The sequence below is a fragment of the Azolla caroliniana genome, unplaced genomic scaffold (assembly GCF_043228905.1).
Source record: "Azolla caroliniana isolate FFs.n. ecotype wild unplaced genomic scaffold, voAzoCaro1.0.p SCAF_17, whole genome shotgun sequence".
Lineage (NCBI taxonomy): Eukaryota > Viridiplantae > Streptophyta > Polypodiopsida > Salviniales > Salviniaceae > Azolla > Azolla caroliniana.
Window position 1 is genome coordinate 3,165,509 of NW_028230452.1, and position 20,815 is coordinate 3,186,323.

At 36.2% G+C, this 20,815-nt stretch overlaps 3 protein-coding genes and 1 non-coding gene across 11 annotated transcripts; all 4 read right to left on the bottom strand.

Annotated features, from left to right (window-relative positions):
* Positions 1-3,364: 3,364 nt before the first annotated feature.
* On the bottom strand, positions 3,365-8,492 carry LOC147852838 (protein ANTI-SILENCING 1-like). 8 transcript variants are annotated; one of them, XR_015531287.1, is made up of 13 exons: positions 8,453-8,492; positions 7,939-8,298; positions 7,161-7,332; positions 6,424-7,079; positions 6,224-6,250; positions 6,056-6,148; positions 5,452-5,524; positions 5,267-5,360; positions 5,076-5,184; positions 4,697-4,813; positions 4,510-4,614; positions 4,133-4,433; positions 3,365-4,039 (listed from the first exon to the last, which is right to left on the bottom strand). XR_015531287.1 is itself a non-coding variant. In XM_087333279.1 (12 exons), exons 2-11 carry the CDS (start codon positions 8,272-8,274, stop codon positions 4,555-4,557), a joined length of 1,725 nt encoding a protein of 574 aa, XP_087189405.1. In that variant the 5' UTR covers positions 8,275-8,298; positions 8,453-8,492; the 3' UTR covers positions 3,365-4,433; positions 4,530-4,554. The 8 variants fall into 8 exon arrangements, 4 of the variants coding, with proteins under 4 accessions (XP_087189405.1, XP_087189404.1, XP_087189403.1 ...); XR_015531286.1 differs by having other exon boundaries at positions 4,110-4,433; XM_087333279.1 differs by having other exon boundaries at positions 3,365-4,433; positions 4,530-4,602.
* A 2,568-nt stretch (positions 8,493-11,060) lies between these two features.
* On the bottom strand, positions 11,061-13,741 carry LOC147852839 (beta-glucuronosyltransferase GlcAT14B-like). The gene is made up of 4 exons (XM_087333467.1): positions 13,039-13,741; positions 12,363-12,438; positions 12,141-12,256; positions 11,061-11,767 (listed from the first exon to the last, which is right to left on the bottom strand). Exons 1-4 carry the CDS (start codon positions 13,697-13,699, stop codon positions 11,244-11,246), a joined length of 1,377 nt encoding a protein of 458 aa, XP_087189593.1. The 5' UTR covers positions 13,700-13,741; the 3' UTR covers positions 11,061-11,243.
* A 1,476-nt stretch (positions 13,742-15,217) lies between these two features.
* TRNAC-GCA (transfer RNA cysteine (anticodon GCA)) lies at positions 15,218-15,289 on the bottom strand. The gene has a single exon. It is a non-coding gene; the product is annotated as a tRNA-Cys (tRNA).
* A 1,041-nt stretch (positions 15,290-16,330) lies between these two features.
* CDC25 (Rhodanese/Cell cycle control phosphatase superfamily protein) lies at positions 16,331-19,288 on the bottom strand. Its single transcript, XM_087333553.1, has 3 exons — positions 19,102-19,288; positions 16,709-16,847; positions 16,331-16,636 (listed from the first exon to the last, which is right to left on the bottom strand). Exons 1-3 carry the CDS (start codon positions 19,269-19,271, stop codon positions 16,469-16,471), a joined length of 477 nt encoding a protein of 158 aa, XP_087189679.1. The 5' UTR covers positions 19,272-19,288; the 3' UTR covers positions 16,331-16,468.
* Positions 19,289-20,815: the final 1,527 nt, after the last annotated feature.

Genomic DNA, 20,815 nt, shown 5'->3' on the forward strand with positions numbered 1-20,815 from the left:
ATACCTCGCAAGAGAAGAATCAATGACCAAGATTATCGATAAAGTTCAACGAGATCTTGAAGAAGCAAGGCAACCCTTCGAAATAAACTCACACTCAATCGACCAACAAACTTCTAGTGAATCAATAAGATAATGACAAAAATAGTCACAACACCCAATATATGCATCTAGTAAGAGTATAACTTTGAGCTTTGGATGTGCATAGTGAGAGAATAGAAGAAGCATAAAGAAATGATCATGAAAATGTAAGAAAGTATGAGAGAGATACTCAAAGTTCATGAGCACTTTTGAGCCATGCATGTATATGCTAAACAATACACAAACTCTAATATTTTGACCGTGTTGATGAGAGAGAGCACTTTTGAACAATATTCATCAATGGCATCCAAAAGTTCATGAGTAACTCCATCAAAACGGTCAAACAAAAGCACCCTCAGCTTTGTTGGGGTTTTCACTATTGTCATTGTCAATTGAAAGTTCACTTCTATGATTAGCCTTGAGGAGTCCTCCCACTTCTTTAAGAACCCTATTTAGGTTGAAATGAGCCAACAAGAAGTTTATTAATTCAATGTATCCAAAGTTGTGTTTGATGTTGATTACTCAAGGAGGATGGAGTAGTTCTAGCATTTTAGTGAAACCATCCATGTTACCAACCTGAAGTGCTACATTGAAGACATGGTGTTAAGGATTAGGTAATTAATTAAGGAATAATTATTACCTAATTATGTGATTAAGTTAAGCGATTACGTAGCGGAAGATTAAGTGATATGTGCGTGTATGTGTGCGTGAGAGGAAGAGAGAGAGAAGTACACTTATGAACACAAAAACAAGATGGGGGATGATAAAGTATATTAAAAGGTAAATATCATCAACTATCATCAAAATACAAAAATACCTTCAATGACGTATATATAGGTTTCATGTGCAAGGGTGCACATGTGCTAGGAGAATATAGGTACAACGTGTAAGTCCTATATTAAATGAGCATGGAGTGGTGGATCTACAATGTATCCCACTCGAGTACAAAATCGTATTTAAGGCTTTATGGTTAACACACTAACTAGATTCTATCTAGGTAACTACTAAGTTACATGTGTTGACTAACTAACTAAACTAAGTTGAGCTTGATCTCTCAACGCATGGTTTAGACGAATTTATCTATTTCATGGCTTTATATGCATGACAAACGGTGTGGTTACTCCGCTTTGTATATGTGTACCATACATTAATTACGCCTCACAAGTCAAACTAACGCTACAAATAGACAAATTTAACACGAGGTCTAGATTGCTAAAACAAGATCCTTATTGCATTCAATAATGTACCATCTAATGGGGGGCATGGACAACTGTGTCCCATATTGAAACAATTTCATCCCATAATTCATGTTGGCATGGAATGCATCGAACTACCTAGTCCGTTGATTAGGACTTGGCTTGGGGAAAATGCTACAATGAAATAATCATTTATAGCCACTATCAAGACTTAGTGATTAATCATGATAATGAGAAGATTTGGATGTGCACTTGGCATTTTATGTCTATGTACTTTTCACAATTGGCAACGAGGATGAACTCGATCTAAGGACATGAGGTAAGAGATAAATTGTTCAAGAACTCAAGTTATTCGTTTTCATGGGTCTAACAATGGCATGTTCCCATAAGTGTCATATTCCCATACATTTCCATCTCGTACCATAAGAAAAGGGATTGAGTGAAGTAGTTAACCAACACGAGCTTAACATAAGTCTCTTGTTTTTATACCTCCCCATCTCTACCCACAATAAAAAAGACTTAAGAGCTGAGGAAGTTAACATTTTTGCTAAGATCACTTTGAATAGGAAAACTTAGGAGTAAGCATGAGGATAACATGCTTCAAGCACTTATTAATTATAGATATAGGCAAGAAGTCAGGCTTTGGAAGATTATAAAATTATTGGGTTAGTGATAGTTGCGGATAGTATCTTTGCAAATCTTGAACTTGTTCTATTTCAAAGACAATTTTATCTCTTACTTTGATTATGTTTTATAGGAATCATGAACTTTTGCTATAACCAAAAGGTTCATAGCATGAGTGAAATGGGAAAGCACACAATTAAGATGCTTCAAGTGAAATGGATGTGTCATATCAATGCATAATGGAGGCACTTCATCTTCACTCACCACTCATTCTACTTCTCCATTGTAATTACAAGGATTTTAGTGTAAAAACTATGCAAGGCATTACATGTGTCTACGAACAAGTGTTGATGTCACCAACATTTGCACATCAGTTACAACACATACATAAGAATCCTGATACATATGATCCAAATAGGTTTGCCCCTGGGTGTGATGAGGATAAAGCAGCAAAAATTCTTATATGCATTCTTTGGTGGTGGATGACATGGGTGCCTCGGTTAACCCTTAAAACGCATACATTCAAATCAAGACCACTTAGAGCTAGTTGCTCTGCAATTACAAGCTGGAGTTGATCTCACTTTCCTCAAGTTGATTGGAATGCTATGGTTGGCAGGAGAAAGGCAGAAATTATGATAGAATACAAGAAAAAGTGTTTGTCAATGCAAGAGGTCAAGGTTCAATATTGTTTCAGTTAGGTCAGCATGGTTAAGCTGGATTTAGGGTCTAGACAGCATTTAGAATTTAATGTAAACGTTATAAAGATAAATCTAAACCATAGAACCCTGCTTTTCAACATAGCCAAACAAATTAAAATGATCCAAAGTTGACATAAACTCTCATGATTCAGAAGCATTAAAATAGTCCTAACCTAACACACATCTTGATCTAATAATCGGACATAATCAAATCTGATCACTAATTTCATATCGGTGATGCCAATCATGATGAATATAGGGATGTACCACAGCTCAGCATCGCGTTTGTTTTGGGTACAAGATGAGAATGACAAAAACGATTGATTTATCCAGCCTGGAGAAATGGCCTGGATTATTGTTTGTTCTAATTTGGTATCATTCATGCATGAGAATAGGCATATTTTATACCTAGAAAAACTATGGGACAATTATACAATTTGGTCAAGACTCAAAAAGGTGAACTCCCTATTTTAATTGTCTGCCTTAGGGACGTTTAGAGCAGAATATGGACAGGTGCAGAGGGGACATTGAATAATGAAATGAAGCAAATAACTGCATCACTAGTCATCAGAAGGGCTGCTTGACTAGACTAGCATTTGCTCTCTTCTTCTAGTAACATAGCAAGATAGATATATTCATATGAGGGTTCCATTCAAGGTGACGTACAGAACCCTAAGATTGCACAATATCGGTTCAAATATATACATGACAGTTGTTCAAACATTAACTCTGTTGTTTATAATTTCAATACTTGTTTCCAAATTTGAATATCAACCCTGTACTCTCATGTTATTGAATACAATACAAAAATACATTGATCAAGAGCAAATGACATTCTGAAGCTCTAGTAAATGTAGAGTACTCTATTTAAGAATATGCACTGTCGGTTCCATATATGTACGCAGAAGATTTCTACAGCGCCTACTTGCAATGGGCTTGACCACTTTTGTGGCCTCTTCTGCAAGTGGTATTTTTTAACCTCCAATTTCCAACAGAGGGAACCATGGAACAAATTTCTAGACATGGAAATTTGTGATGTGTTATGCATATAATCTTCACCATATCAGTGTAACAGTCATATAATTAGCATGTTATATCGAAAAAGGCTTCCATAGGAAATTTTAGTCTTTTCAGAGAGCATTCTTGGTGTATATTGATCTATGGAGCAATTCTACAGGCTACAGCACCTATTTGAAATGCGCCTGCCCCTGCTCCTGGCCTCTGCTCCATCACAAATATTTCTGCCTCCATTTCCATCAGATAAATCAATGGAAAGATTTTTGATACATTACATGTGCAAGGTTCATAATAAAACTGCAACAGTCAGTGTATGATAGGTATGTTGCAAAGGACATTGACCTGAATCACTTTGTTCTCTTTGACTAAACTTGGATGCAATTATATTAGGGTGCCATACTATTGACAGATTTGCACCTTGGATTACTGTGTTCCATCGATGGTATGAGAATCCAAATGACAACACAAAACAAAGAGAATATACACATGCACTGACCATTCATGACTGTCGAACTTCACCTGCTTAAGAATGCCCATCTCAATAAGTTTGGAATTCCAACCTTAGGAGCAGAAGATGGCAGAAATGTGAACAAACTCCATGACAGGTTTTGCAAAACGATCACAGCCAGTTTGGGGCCCTGGCCAGAGACATGAAAACACAACACATAATTGAATAGATGCATCTCTCACAACGAGTCATGGGAGCTGTTTGGTCTTGTCAAGTGATTCAAAGATATAGCCTGATCAGGAAAAAGAAGATGGTAGAAGAGATGCCAAGCTTATTCAACCAATGAACTTCCTAGAACCTTTCTGAAACAGGCTGCAAAAAGTACCCCTTTAATAACATCATGAGTAATAAAACTTCACGAGGATATCACAAATTTAATAACTTCCACCTGCAATGACATTAACATACTTAGATGCCCCACCAGTCACAAATATTAACTCTTTTTGCTTCTCATCAAAATTTCCATTTCCTTTCGCTGCTTCTGAAACAAATTCTGAAAACTGTTAGAGCTGCACTGTCCTATAAGCCTTGGGATAAATGTAGAGTAGATTAAAATCTGGAAACGATCATAGCACCTTGAACAATTCATTTGTACATGTCTGCCTGATTTCTTCAAGTTGTCTCCACTCCATTGCCATTTCATACTCTATTGTGTTTGGTTGAGAGCAGTGAGAAGTAGACATTGCGTTTTTCTGAAAAATTCAATACAAAGCCAAATTACAACTTCAGTACGTATTTTTGGTATCAAATCTATCCTGCTCTTGATTACAGATAGATGTACAGTTTCTTAAATGACAGGATAATTAATCATATTCCAAAGAAAGGGCAACCAGATGATCAAATTTGTTATCTTATAAAGTCTTAAAAAATGACTCGTATAATGCTAGCAGACAGATGTATGCGTTCTTGAATGACACGATAATTAATAATGAGTCACAAAAGGAAGGGATTTACATAATCTTCACTTTGATGATTTTTGTTCAACCTTAACTTATCCAACGCTAGATGACCAAGAAACGCCGAAAAATTCACAGGATCCTCAACTTTACTAGCAATAATTGTCCTGTTCACGAACACCAATACAAAATCTCATCCACATAATAAAATACACAAATAAGTTTAGAAATGCAGACGACATGACATACCTCCTATGATATGTCATCACGAGACATTTTTGTTCCATTTCGTCTAAAGCAGCATCTGCGAATGATCTGCTTTCAAATATTGCCAATGCTTTGCCTACAGGTTCCGAATAATATTGTTATCCACATTACTCTAATAAATTGAGCAACTGTCAAAATCTGAAAGAAAAACTATGTGATAATATTACCATACGGAAAATCCTTTTCATGAGGTAGAACCTTGGCATCTGAAATACCTTGGAAAATACTTTTTAACATCTCCTGTGAGAACAAAAGTATTAAAAACCGATCATCGTTAAGAACCTAAATATATATGATTTTTTAATGACAGGCGCAAATCCTAACGATGGTAAATAAACAAACTAATCAGCAAAGAAAGTGACACAATGCATCGACTTGTTAAACAACATCCAGCACACCCAGATTCTAAATTATAAACAGAATCTGCATCAAATTCTGGTGTCACCAAAAAGGTGAAGGACTTTCTTACATATAAATGAGCATGAATACTCATTAAACCACAGCATATACTGTCAGAAATAATATACACATGGTTAATTTTCCCAACTTAGAGTATTGTCCAGTATAACAACAAAATGAAACTATTTCTATGATAACTCAATTTGAACTATCGTGAACACCAACCCTTGAGCTATTTCATATTTCACACTATGTTGCCATAAGACCAGAATGGTTTAGAGTTAGAAGTAAGTGCATTTGAATGAATGAATGGGTGCTGGTTTTAAGTGTCTCATTATGAATACATTAGTTTTCCATTTGTGTTATTATTACCTCAACATCTGCCGAAGTTACTAGAGGGTCAAGGTTTTCAAGAAGCAGTACTTTTTCAAGTTTGATATTTTGCTCCAATTTCTCCTCCCAAGTCTGCAAAAAGAGTCTCTCATTACTAAAAACTCCTAGGACTAGACATTAAAAAGAGTAAAATTTTCCCACACTTACCAGATCCTTCAGTATTGTTCTCTTCTCCTGTAATCAATGAGCTTCATGTAAGAGACTATTCCAAATTTAGAATGATAAAAATATAGCAGACCTGAAATATCGAATTATGAAAAAAATCTGCTTCTTTGAACATAATGTTGGTGATGTTAATGTTATTATGAACATTGGCAATCTTGATTAAAAAAGGAAGTAAATCTCACAAACGTCTTAGCCACGTCATTCGTTTGAGACTTCTTCTCAATCTCAAAACATGTGCTTATCTTTAACTTCATTTCCTTGTTCTGCATCTCCTTGTACACGTTCACTGAATTGTCATCCTTACTTGGTTCTGGCAATAGTGAAACTTTCTTAGTTTTTTTGAACTCACCACACTTCGCTGGAGCCTCAGTAGGAGTAGAAGGTATCTTAACACTCTTATTTGCGTATAGCTGCTCTTCATCAGAAACCTCTGAATCTCGTACCTTCTTTAAACGAGAGGCCTGTTTAGGAATAACATTATTTTTGCTCTTCTTTAGTGATTTCGGTGCATCATTTGATTCATTCTTCACGTTTGTGATCACTGGCATTGTATCACCATCCTTAATTGGTTCTGGCAACAATAAAATCATCTCATTTTTCTGGATGCCATCAACATCAGCCGATGCCTCAATAGCAGTAGAAGATATAGTTAGCTTCTTAAAACAACTCTGGTGATGCTTTGCATTTGGATGTGCTTCATCAGACCTTTCTGAGTTTCTTGGTCTTTTTAAGTGTGAGATGTGTTTGGCAATAGCATCATGTTCATTCTTCTCTATGGCCTTTGGTGCTCCATTTGATGCATTCACATTTGTGATCCATTCCTCCTTATTATAAACAACTGCACCACAGAATTTGTATACACGCAATTTAGGATGCAGCAAAGAAGAGCAGCTTAATCATGTTATTATTTAGACCTCACCATGGCAGCCAAGCTTATCAACTACTTCATCTATTGGCCTGAATTGATTTAGATCCACATCATATATTTGTGAAAAGAAAAAATCTGCATTCTTAATGTCAGACTCTGAGGGTTGTCTGTTTCGTATGTCTTTGCTAGAACATACGACGGTGCATTTACCACAAATGACCTCCTGAAACAAACCAAGAAAATGGATGTGAACTGAAACTTGATCAAACAGAAACTTCTCAAATTTAGCCCTACGAAACAAATTCTATGTGAAGACATACGGATATCAATCAAGGAATGCATCAAAAATGCAACATCCAGCCCAAACAATTTGATACATAACCAATTCATTCTCCTTAGAAATGTCTTTCCTATGACAAAAACCGTTTTAAACTTACTGATTCGATCTCATTAGAAAATCCTAAATTGTCCTGGGCATACATAAGAATTCATTACTGTTAGAAAAGCACTTCAACAAGAAAGAAAAAGCTTCATGCAGATGCCAAAAAAAAATTGAACACCTTGAACTTACGAATTTATTGTCTTTAATAATGTTGCTTTTTTGCCAAATGCAAGCTAAGCTTCCATAGACAGCAGAAAAAAAAGACTGATTGGAATCTTTCAGGTTAGCAATTCATTCAACTGGGAATAGCCTTTTCCATTGCCAACAGCAAGAAAATTTTACGGTAGATGTACAGAAATCATTGAAGCATTGAGCTTACAAAATCATTCTCATTACTTAAGTCTTTACGCTGCCAAATGCAAGAAAAACTTTCAACTTTGTACTTACCACTTCATTCTCATTCGTAACTCCTTTTCCTTTGCCAAAAGCAAGAAAAACCTCACGTGGGTCAGCACCAGGTTCCGTTGGCAACTCATTGCTCTTGAAAAACCAATGGATCAGAGCTTGCTTTACACCAATTGATTCTTCCTGCCATAGCTTAATAATCTTGCCAATGTATGGATCCCCAGAGTCATTGGAAACCTTCACATTATCATAGAGCATATACTCCACACCTTCTTTGCTGAAGAAAGAAGAATAGAAGGTCATGTCTTTGTCAGAACCTTGCTTTACGGGGGAGCCCCATCGGATACCCGCCTCATCTTCATCGTTCAATATGGGCATGGTGTCATCAATAAAGAAGCTCGTCTGTAAGCACACAAATGCAGACAAAGAGTGATCTTGGTATTAATGAAAACAAAAAATCAAAAGGGTGGGGAGAGAAAGAAATCCATGGAAGAAAAACAGATATAAGTAAAAGAACTGATTGAAGGAGAAGGAGAAGGCAAATGGAAGCCCTTACTGTGTGGTTTCGCTGCACAAGCTTCTCTCTCTCTTTCTCTCTCTCCTCTCTCTCTCTCTCTCTTTCACAGACACATGCTCAGCATTTTATAAAATTACAAAACTACCCCCCACTCACCCAAAGTCCTAAACCAAACTCATTTTACACTTCTCCATATTTACAAAGAATACCCCTCTTCATCCATTCTCATTTTAATCTCATTTTACTTGAGCAATTTTTAGCTCGCACTCAAAGATTAAGCAAATAAATTGCCCGCCATATCTGCGACATCATGATGATGATGATGATGATTTGATTACCACTGACATTTCAGGCAACAGCCGTTTAGTGCAGCAATTAGTTTTTATGTCCCTTACTTTTTGCTTTTTGTGTATATTAGATATTGATCATTGGAACCCTGTAGGAGAGACCATGGCCCTTACTATTGAGAATGATTGTTTCTACATCTTGTTTTCGACCATTTCTAGTACCTCGATTGGGCCCCACTCAACTCCACCAATGCTTTGGTTCTCCCTCAACCCATCCATATCGACAATCAATGACATTTAGTGGCCTTGTAAAACATGTCTGAATATACATATCTATCAAACCTTGATTGCATTGCCTTTGCATTTGTGACTAATCCTCCCCATTCCAATACATGTTTTCCCCTCTAGATATACAAAGATTTAAGTAGCAAAAGTACTAATTAGTATTATACGCAACAATCTACTACATATTATTCCCAAAGAAACTTTTGCCATGCTTATGTCACATGTGAATGGATTCTTGTCCCTATTGTAAAATAATCATGGTTTTCCCCATCTTAATTTGGTAGAGAATTCCTACGTAAACTACATAATTTGTCTTGATAATCAAGTAAGCATATTGTTCATATAATACATTTCCTAATAAAGCATATTTCTTCAACAAGAAGGGCATTTCGGTTAATTATCTTTTTTTAATACATTCTAAAATTTTGAATATTCTTTAGAGCACCCCCTGTCCTGTACTTTCAAAACTTACCACAAGACCCCTTGATCTTTAGGCGCAATTTAATTTGGCAATTAATTAGTTATTGATTAAATTATCTACAATTAGGGATTATTTTATGAGGAACCTCGAATAAACAATGATTGATCAATTGGTCTATTCATCACCGATTAATCAATCAATGTATTGATCATCACCCAATCAGTTTTAAATAGCTCAAATTATTTTTGAAAATTGAGGAGTATTTAGGCAATTATGCAAACATGAGAGAGATATGCACTTCATGTTTCCTTAATCATAAAAAATCACTTGACTAGACAACATGTACATGGAATCAAGTGTTTCAAACACTATACTTACGAAATGTAGTCAATCTCAATATAAATTTGTCAAATATATTGCACATTTGTATTCTAAAATATGTCACAACATCGAGACATGTTAGATATTTAATTGCAAAATTTACAAATGATTTTCTATAATGCAATTGTAAATAACACATTCACTAAAAGACACCACAATGGTAAGAAGAGGAAACATGTTATAGTTGGCATTTGTCAACAAAACAAAAGTTTGTTGTTTATATGCCGTGCCACAAATATTTGTGTTAAAGTCCTACTAACAAAATATAAGTTGATGCATTTATTGTAGGTTATCAAGATAAAATGACATCGCCAAATTGTCTTGTTCATCATTTTCAATGCTCGAAGTGACTGATGATGGAGGTTAATGTGAATGTCTCTATGACTACATTTGTTAATCATTTTGTTAATAATTTGTCAAATCTTTATGGGTGGCTTGCTTATGGCTATACTTAATGATCAAAATTTTATTCCATTGTGAGTTGTGAATATAGTTTTTCTTTGAGACTCTACATTCCCTTGTAAATTGTGGTTTTAAGTCAAATGTTATCTTGCGATCTTAGTTCACTAATCAAACAAACCCATTAGAGGCATGAAATAAAATTTGGAAGACATTCTTCATTTATATGTCAAAAAGATTATGGTATATGACCATATTCCCCAAATGATGATCTTGAAAACATGCATGACCTCCTTTGATCCTTCACCAAATGATAGTATAACACAATTGGTAGGGAAAATCTAAGACATCAAATGCAAATATACAAGTCAACATAATATGCATATAGTTTTCAAAGGTAGGAAGTCAATGTGGTTGCAAGTTTTCATTTGTTTTATCATTTGGAAACTATCATTTATATCAACTTATCATGTTAACTTACCACCCCATCATTCTTGCCAATGACAACCTAAATAGAACTCTATTGCAAGGATAATGTGTGTTTTCCATTCTAACTTGATCACTCTCAAGGACTTTCTTACACTCAACAAAATTGATCACATAATATTACATATTTCACTATTAAGGATTGTATTGAGTACATCACCATCCCATTGTTACCATGCCTTTCCATGGTCTGAATGATACATTGTTGGGTAGAAAATCTAACCTTTGGCACGCCTCCTTTTCTCAATATTTATTTCATTTGTTACTTGATACTTGTGGTTGATTAATGGAGAGCATGAAACACCATATTGCAAAAGATCATAGTGACATTAATCACGATTGCAACTAATTAGCCATATAAGCATGAAGTAATGTAAATATATAAAAGAATGTCAAAAATGATTGCTCACGTGCCATCCCCCTTATTGCATGTACATACAGTAACCTAAAAAAAGAATTGTATAGAAGCTTGCAACATTTGGATGTTCAGTTAAAAGGATGGCTAAATTGCAATCCCCCTGATCCAAGAACATTGAAGCAAAACAAACAAAAAATTTAAGGTAAGTTGGGCCTAGATTTTTACATGGCATTGGTTTGACCTAAATGTCTCAGGAGCAAGAGACTTCAATATCAAACTTTCAAGTCTTTTCGCTCCAAAACTAGGTTTAAGTATAGTTATATCCCCTATTTCTTTACAAGGATCTTTACCATTTCTATTAGTAGCAACACACCAACCACCTGGGGTAAAATAATCACCTTTGCGACCAAGAAGTTCGTTATCAATCTTGTCAAGAACCGGATCATCCTGCTCAAACTTCCTTGCAAATGCAGCCCCACTTTCTTTCATGTTATCAAAATCGCTCATACCTAACACGCGTGGATGTTGCTTTGGTGGGTTATCCCAAGCAATGTAATGTAAGTCATGATTCACTGTGGTGTTTTGGAACTCTTTTGTGTTACAAATCACGCTATGGAAATAACCTTCCGGTGACGAAACGAAATTCGTGAAGTACATAAGCATCATGCGAGGGAGGTTATCCCATCCAAAAATGCAATACTCCAGAAAGGATCTCGTCAATGCTACCCAGGCCGACCCTGGAACATAAATAAATATTAGATTTAAATTAAATGTATATATTAGAATTTTACAGTCACCAATAAACAAAAAAAGCATAAATTGATTGCGTGTAGTGATGAAGGCTGATATGGTTTCCTAATCTTAAAGCAATGTGTCTATTGGTGAGATTCATTGTCTTTCTATGACAACTGAAGGGGTTGAGAATTATTTAGCATCATCTTATGAAACCAAACTTCTATTATGACACAATCGATGATGAATGACAAACTAGAAACCCAAGAAAAAAGCTTTTGCCCTACGACAATTTTGGAACATATAATGTATACATTGGAAGCACAACATATTTAGCCTGTAAAATATTAAAAAGGATAGCACTAATTTCATAAATACCAAGAAATAATTTGAATGAATTTGGCAATGTACGGCGTTGGGTCGCCCAAAAAATATCTGCTTTTTGGGATTGATACAAACCCGGATCAACAATTATAGGCTTTGCTCTTTGATATCTGTGAGACAAAATGCAAGTTGAAATCTTCTAAGCATGAACAGAAGATTCTCTTCGTTATGACAACCTGGTTGTGAATTGAAGACCGTAATTTGGTCTCTACTTACTCTTTCCACCCAATGTCACTCGTGTGCTCGATGAAGTTCAGATCCTTTGGCAAGTAGGAAAAGACATGGAGCAGTTCTGCAGGAAACACAAATAATGGACAAATAAATAAGAGACTCTATTTTTCATGAAGTTCGGATCCCGTATGTGTGGAAAAAGCACACGAAACAGATGTTTCTGGATTCCTTGAAAAACGGTCCCTATACTGTTTAAAAGAAATTTTCTCCCATAGTAGAGAAGGAATCATCAGAAATGTAAACGATATTCGACCAAAACTCATCTACCAGAGTAGAGAACACATTGCCTCTGTTTTAAGTTACCATTGAGATTTGAAATAAATGTTGTAAGATTGTGAATCATGTAACTGATAATGAAACTATCCATGGATGCCACAAGCAAAAACAATGCATGTTTCAAAAAACACTAAACACTTCTTTGGGTCATTTTCCTAACTCTATAAAGCTATCTCTAAGTGATGAAGGAAACTACATGGTATCTTTCACTATCTCTTGACTGAAGAAAATATATCAATGCTTTGATGAGTTGTCATTCATACTATACTAGAGTGAAGGAAAGATTTAACCACATTATATCAAGGATACATCAATGCCATAGAATGTGGATTTAAAGAGAACAATTTAAAGTGGGGAAATAGAGTTAAGAGAAAAAAACACATACCATCTTGAGTTACCAAAGGGTAATCGGAGGCGCTAAGGTTAATGAACCAATCCCAATCTCGGCTTTTCCGGAGCAAAATGGCGGCAGCATGGAGGGTACAAGCAGTCATAGTGGGGCCCATATAAGTAATTAGGTTAGCCTTACCGATCACATAAACATTCGCGAACATGGCCAAAGTAGGGTTAAGCTTCGCAAACTTGGCGAGTTCAATTCTCTCCTCAGGACTGGCATCCAGATCAAGGTGCAGAACATAATGATTCCTCGGATGGTAGAGCGCCTTCGCGAGCCTTCTCATCCGCTTGCTATCTCCACGGGTACCGGTGATGAGGTAGGCTAATCTCGGCGGGGGCGACGGAAAGGTCTCGCGAGGGAAGTTTCCGGAAGGCGGGAAGCTCCATGAAGGTGAAGAAGGAGAAGAAGAAGAGTCCATCAAGGGTCTCATGCTAAGGGAAATGCTCAGGGCCTCGGACATGGATTGGGGGAAGGGTCCGAGAGAAGCTCTGTAGTAATAAAAACTGCAAGAGCAGGCGAGGAGGAGGAGGAAGAGGAGGAGGCATAGGGTTAGGGAAAGGATGGAAAGAGGGAAGAGGAGTAACCACTTCTTCCTTTGAATATGTGAAGCTCTGCACAGTAATAATAGGTTGGGGAAGGTGCTCTTCATCTTCAGAGGCTAGGAGAAAAAGGGAAGAAAGACAAAAACAAAAACAGAGCGGAAGAGGAAGACAGGGCAGGAGGCAGGGGACAGAATTTTTTCTTCTTAATTTTGGTTTTTTCTTTTTGGGGGGGGGGGGTTTCAAAATTGAAGACAAATCGGTCAGTATTTGAAGCTTTCCAGAGAGACTTTAAAACTGGGCTCCTGCTTTTTCTTCTTTTCTTTCCTTTATTTATTTATATATTTATTTATTTATTAATCTATTTATTTATTTATCTATTTATTTATTTGTTTAATTTATTGCTAACCCTCGATCTCCAAAACCCAAAAAACACAATAATTTAATAAATCGACATTTTACAAAAACCTTCCTCATTCTCGTTTGTTTTTATTTTACCAAATTTCCGAATGTTTTTTTAAATTAATTATTTAAATCACTCCCCATCTGTCTATCTGTCTGTCTGTCTGTCTGTCTGTCTGTCTCCATCCCTCATGTTTCAAAATCTTGTATGTATTTATTTAGTTAACTCAAAATTTTGACTTCTTTTTATTCTTTCCTGTTTTAGCAAGCATTTCATTTAATACAAACTCACTTTGCATTTAATAGAGGTCTTCCTTTTTCTTAAGTCATCTTACACTTTAGTGTTGTCTTTGCATGATAGAATCTAGAGTCTGGACTATCCCCAATCATCTACATCGGAGCGCCGAATGGAGACCGCTACATACGGGAATGCAACACCTGGCAGCATTTGTAGATGTACTATTTACTATCATATTCGAGGTAGATTGCAACTCTCTATATCCAAGAGGGATCTGGACTTTGGACCATTGTAGCATCTCATGCAATTCGAGGACCACATAAGTATTGGATCTAAAATCTCTTGGAGCTTCAGAGGCACAAATAAGCCATATTGGAAGATAGCGCACAAACACATCCATTGGAAGAAGAACATAAAAGCACCATCCTTTATTTTCCTCACATACATACCACACACATCTCACAACTCACTCAAGCCCAAATAAAGTACATGATAAATGAACGAGCTTACCTAACAAAGCTAGGAGATTCCCAAGACAACCCCCCTAGGAAAACAATCGTGACACCTCACATAATAAATAAGAGCAATTGTTGGAAGTTTGGGTCGGGACTCCTCAAGCAAAATAATACAATTGAGAGGAGGAGGTATGATGGGGGCTTTGGGATGGGTCTTATATAAATATGGGTATTTGTTATTTTCTCGAGCAAGAAAACAAGCTATACAATGTACATTGATATGGTCTAATTAACCATACTAGCCTCTTAGAGACATTGATACACTTCTCTTTCATTAATCAATTATAACTCTTTGTCAATTTTCGGTTCTCAATCAAATGAAAAACAAGTTATAAACATAATATATGTGAAGTTTCTTACCAATTGTATTCATAGCATGGTAGATCTGAAACATTCGAAACACAAGGCAAACGTATGTTTGTGTGCAAATGTTAATGTCGATGGAGGTAATCCCTTCGTTCTGTTCTTACTTTAGGGCGCAACCAGGATTGAACTGATGACCTATCGGACTGCAGCCGATTGCTCTACCATTGAGCTATGCACCCTTGATGTTTATTCCATTATACCAATAAGACTTCTTGCCAAGAGTATTCGCATAACTTTTCATAATACTAGGAAATTTGTGCCATGATTTACAAAATACAATTGTTTTTCACACTCTATTAATAATTGTTACATCATACAATTTGCTAATTACACTTCTAATTAGAAACTTGTTGATTCTTGAGTAGAGGATTAATATGTTCACGTCACTCCAATGAGAAACTTATCCATGTGCCTAATCTTAATTTTCACATGATTAAGAGGTGAACTCGACCAAGCATACATAGGTAGCTTGGAAAAATAACAAGAGAAGTTGTTCGATGTCTCATATATAGATGTGATCAATATCAATAAATTTCTAGGAATAGAAAACTTGTCATTGGTTTATCAATCTAAAAAATGGTGAGTTGTATCAATATGTGTATGCCTTAAGATAACTGTGGCTTTGGAATGAAGGGTTGTTTGGCAAATAAGAAAATAAGAGAAACACATTCAAGCCCCCTAAATGAACCCTTCTACCTGAGCTATCTAAACTACTTCGAGCTTCATCAAATTCAATCTTAGAAAACCATCCTACCTTCAATATATTTATTATAGCAAAACTGCTCATTAGCACTATCACAAACAATTGCTCATCCTGAGATATCCTCAATACTTCTAACAATCATACTAATACATACTCCCATTGAAATAATTACAATTGCCATGGCATTTAATATATCTGTGGCTGATTCATGACTGATGAGCAACATGCATTGAGGGCATAGTAAGATCATTCATGGCCAAAGCTGCTTCTTCTGGCCAACTATTCATGAATTAAAAGAGAACATAAACAGAAAGATATAGCTAGAAACTCATGGCATGAAATTGATTAATGACCGTTCCCTCTGGCATGAACAAATCTGATTTTTCCTATGTAGGCAAATGTTTGTGTTTGGGCTTTGTTTCACATAATTCATATATATTTTCACACAATCTGTAAAGAAAACACCAGAACATATATCCCACACATTTGAATCTAAATGTGACATGTAGACAAGATATCACCCACATTTATCAATACAATTTCAGATCTTTAACAAAACATACATTTCAACTTGTTTTTAATGTCTATCCTGATTGTTGTTTGCAGACCAGTAGGGGCTATTGCATGAATTTTGGCATCTGTAGTGCAAAAGAGACTAGCAACCTTTGCAAGTCGCCTTTGGGCAGCGACAAATCGGATGGCCTGAATCTGCCCATCCATTAAAACCTCTCTCAAGGATGCATATCTGAGGAACCTTATCCATACTTTTGTTGGACAAAGTTATATGTTCTACCAACTTTCTTGCACATTTTGGTCCTCTCACCTGAAAGTTAAATAAATTAGAAATGGCCTGATTATTTGTTATGAAGAAAAGATTTATACAATCAAAATCAACCTGACTTAGGGCACAATGGAAAACCACTACTTCTTGGCCTCTGATTCTTCCCACTAAATCTGGAAGGTTCTCATGAAATGTGTCACTTGCAAAGTGCCATGAACCAGCAATATGGCCGTCATAACTTCTTTCCTCATCCCTGATTAAATGTTCTTGAACTAGTTATATTATCCTCACCCTCATTATAAAATCCTCTCTTTCTCTCTCAATTCATAAACAATTGCAGAAATAGAGATAACAGTTGGTGGAAAATTTGTCCTGCATGCAAATCAGGTAGTGAGAAACAACAACAACAAGTATTTACAGCATGAAGAATATTGTGCATGCATAGGATATAGGCCCTCATGCTTCATTTTAAAAAGTTTTCATGGTAAGTCGATTATGAAAACTGAAGCAAAGTATAGGTTTTTGACATTTTATACTTTGCAATATTGAAAATTACCATACCTTGTATGCTCAACCTTATCAAGTGTCGTGTATTTATGATCAACGTCACCAACACACAGCATAATATCCTCAATAATATTGACCTTTGATTCTTCTTTTACAAATAAGTCTTCTTCACTTTCATGGTGTGTCCATAATCAGTTTAATTGCAAACCGATAGTATGAAGCAATATTACAGACATCACCATCATTTACAGAAATATTATTTTGCCTTTCCTTCTCCTTTTCTTAGCAAAATAAGACAGTAGATGTGAAGTTTATGATGTCTTCAACATTTCCTTGGATTTGTGGGCCGTGCTAGCTTTCCTGATGATGAGATAATGGGATTTTATTTGGATTCCCCTCCTCTTCTTGCTATCTTCACCATCGATTATTTCCATCTGAAGTTCAGCGTTAAAACCATAGTTGGTATATTCCAATCATACTAATCACTCTCTTGAAATATATTTCACTCTCACTCTTCACTCTCTCTCTCCCTCTCTCAAAACCTTTCTTGCATCTCATCGAAGCATTCTAAATATTGTGACTTACATGCGATGGAATTTCTCTTCCCTCCTACTTTTATGATTCTGAATACATTCCAACCCCTCAAAATCTTCACATAAAATGTACGGAAAGCCTTCAAACTATGGCCAGGACCATAACAATACAGACAAGATTATTACCATGTAGAGTATGGCAAACCTCCACACTGTCAACCTCTTCCTCTTTTCTAAACAAACATTGCTCAATCTCAAGGCCATGGTTACTTACTTACAAAGATCCATTAAGCTTATAGATCATGGTTACGATAACATCGGAACCACAAAGTCAAATACTACATTCCTGTCTATGTTCATCTCCACAAGCATCATTAATTCTCTACAACAATTTCAATACCTTCAATATTTATGGCACACATTATTAGCATATAATCTTGAACATATTCAGCACCATTATCATTGTCATCATTAATAGTTCATTCTACTATTTCTCGCCTTGAATATTGTAAAGTGAAGGGGACGCTTTGTTCTTTTCTGTACCCAACTATAAACATCAGGGCCTTGCTGATATCAGCCCATTACTACACCAATTTCTGTCTTTAACTCTGTCAATACCACCTTTAATCTCATTTCAAAAAGTGGCTTCTCTTTAATACTCGCTATTCCAAAAAAAGTACCTCTAAGTCTGAGTAACATATCCAGTCCTAAAAGATCAAGTTACCTGCCTTGCTTACACTCTTCATTCCTAATTTTGTGCCATCTAAAATATAGCTACTATAGCTTTAATTATACATCACACAATCTTCAACAGATTATACATCTGACAGAGTGAATGATCTCCAATCATGACTAATCCAGGTTTCTACCAAATTCGGTTGGATCTTGGCCATGTGCGAGGGTGTTTTTCTACCCTCAACCTCCATCTATTGCCATCCATTCATCACCAAGCATTTATTCCAATTTATGAATGACCACCTTGAGATCTTATGTGTTAGTTGCCATTTATCGCACCATAATAGACTACACAACTGAAGTCCTCCTATCTCTGTGTGTTTTGCACAAATCTTACCATCGCTCTTTGGAACCTTTTTTCTACATATGAACCATACAACTTCTCTTGTTTCAAACTGTTTGCCATACATCTACATATTTACAATACATATTCTCTCGTTTCAAAATGTATACAATACATCTGATTATCTGCCTGTGCGTGCGTTTTCAACAACTCTGGTATTCTCTATTGTGACACCCGTTCACAAATGGCACCATGGTTATGTAGATCAGACGCGTAAATTTGATCAAATAATGCATTTCTTTTGCAGAAATAATCATAACAGTGATATTTAATAAAAACGACTCCAATTTCGGATATTCAGTAAAAACGACTCAGATTTTCTGCGTACATCTTCATGCAGAGATAAGAGAAATAACAGAGAACGAGAGATAAAGGAAAGATTGATGTACCTCACATCGACTATGGCGATATTGCCTGAGGGCTGAAGCTTTGTGAGCTGTGTCGCTGTGATGTAGGAAATCGGAATAGATGCCATCGCAGGGTTCTCCTTCTCTGATTTCTTCTTTTTGTGAAGAAGGCAAGGAAATACAGACTCCAAACTTGATCTGAAGAAGCCCATCCTTTTCTCTCTCTCTCTCTCTCATACACACACACACACAAACAAACAATAAAGCCAACCCAAACTGTAATTCACGCTAGGAAAGGTCCCAAGACTCCATGGACCCAAATGAAGAGACTTTGGGCATGACCCCATTAATTTGTCGAGAGACTCTTTGGACAGGACCTGTTAATTCCTCGGACAACTCTTCGGACAGGACCCATTAATTCGTCGAGAGACTCTTTGGACATGACCCATTAATCCCTCGAACAATCCGTGTGGTAACAATGCAATGTAGAACCCCTCTTTCAACTAACTTGTTGAGTACCATTCGGACATGGCACGGCACGCCTTCTGTGTGCAACCAGTAGTCTGTCTACATAGATTTGTCTGAATGATATCTGAGTTTTGGACTTTGATGCCACATGCCATCCTATGTATGTTTATGATTTTGTTTGATTGAGAAGCCTTCGTTGCCCTACATAGTATGCTCCACACGAACTATGAAAGAATGATATTTGATCGTATATGGAGACTACATGCAACTAATACATGTTATGGTTTATTGTCGGAAACGATAACATAAAATGTGTGGGCATTACCCTTAGTTAGGTGAGTCTTGCATCAATTCTTGCAAACCTGGGAATTTTATCCTTTAGGAAGTGTATTATAATTGATTGGGTAAGTGACTCTACATGGGAGCACTATCCCTAGTTAGGTAGTTTTGTCCTCAATGGAAATTAGTACAGGTTTTCCATTACAATAGAGAAATTGTTCAGTTACTAGATAGATTGAAATATATTTCTATAGTGTGACATAATCATGGGCAAAGGTTTAGACAAATAAAATCAATTGTTTGTATATAAACCCATTTCTCCTAAAAAAGAATGGCACATAAACGGGGTGATTGAATTAAAAGAGGAGAACAAGCACATTACTTGCACAAGCACATTGCCTAATTATGTATGCTTCAAATCACATGTTCACACTTGGAAGTTGTTCTAAGTGACTTATTCTTAAAGTGGAGGACACGATAGATTATTAAATAGGTTGTTAGTTCCATTAAATCGACGTAATATGCAAAGGGTATCGAATACCAAAGTTTTAGTACATGAGTGACTTTGCTCTGAGAGTCTAACACGTCTCGATCCTCGAAGAAAGGAACGACTAACGTAAATTACCATGCCACATAGCATGTCATTACCTCAAATTTGGACCAAGTATCGATCTCATTAACGTGAAGAAAAGGGAATGTAACATGTCATTCATGCACAGGTCCATATTGTGTTGTTGCAACAAGCATTTGTCGATGAATAAGATTGAGATAGGGTAGATACTAATTGATCATACCTCAAAGACAGGAATATGAAATGTGATTCATTAAAAACCCCAGTCCATATGGTGTTCAATTGAGATAGGCATCGGAGAAGGGAGGTCGAAAGATATGGGATTGTGACATGTGATTGATTCATTGAAGCCATGGTTCATGTGGTTGTACCAAATTGGGCTTCAGGGGCAGAGAAGACCTCTCTCCAATTCCAACAAAAAACCAAACAGACTAATAA

Bases quoted from the DNA above. Each gene is read 5' to 3' on its own strand.
- LOC147852839 (XM_087333467.1), bottom strand. From the start codon at position 13,699: ATGAAGAGCACCTTCCCCAACCTATTATTACTGTGCAGAGCTTCACAT. The intron at 12,439-13,038 runs GTATGTGTTTTT...TGTTTCCTGCAG, and splicing joins CCCTTTGGTAACTCAAGATG to AACTGCTCCATGTCTTTTCC. The intron at 11,768-12,140 runs GTATTTATGAAA...TTTATGTTCCAG, and splicing joins TTCATTCAAATTATTTCTTG to GGTCGGCCTGGGTAGCATTG.
- LOC147852838 (XM_087333277.1), bottom strand. From the start codon at position 8,274: ATGCCCATATTGAACGATGAAGATGAGGCGGGTATCCGATGGGGCTCC. The intron at 7,080-7,160 runs GTGAGGTCTAAA...TCTGTGGTGCAG, and splicing joins TGATAAGCTTGGCTGCCATG to TTGTTTATAATAAGGAGGAA. The intron at 4,814-5,075 runs GTAAATCCCTTC...TGAATTTTTCAG, and splicing joins ATCATCAAAGTGAAGATTAT to AAAAACGCAATGTCTACTTC.
- CDC25 (XM_087333553.1), bottom strand. From the start codon at position 19,271: ATGGGCTTCTTCAGATCAAGTTTGGAGTCTGTATTTCCTTGCCTTCTT. The intron at 16,848-19,101 runs GTACATCAATCT...ACATTTAATCAG, and splicing joins ATCGCCATAGTCGATGTGAG to GGATGAGGAAAGAAGTTATG. The intron at 16,637-16,708 runs GTTGATTTTGAT...TTTAACTTTCAG, and splicing joins TCCATTGTGCCCTAAGTCAG to GTGAGAGGACCAAAATGTGC.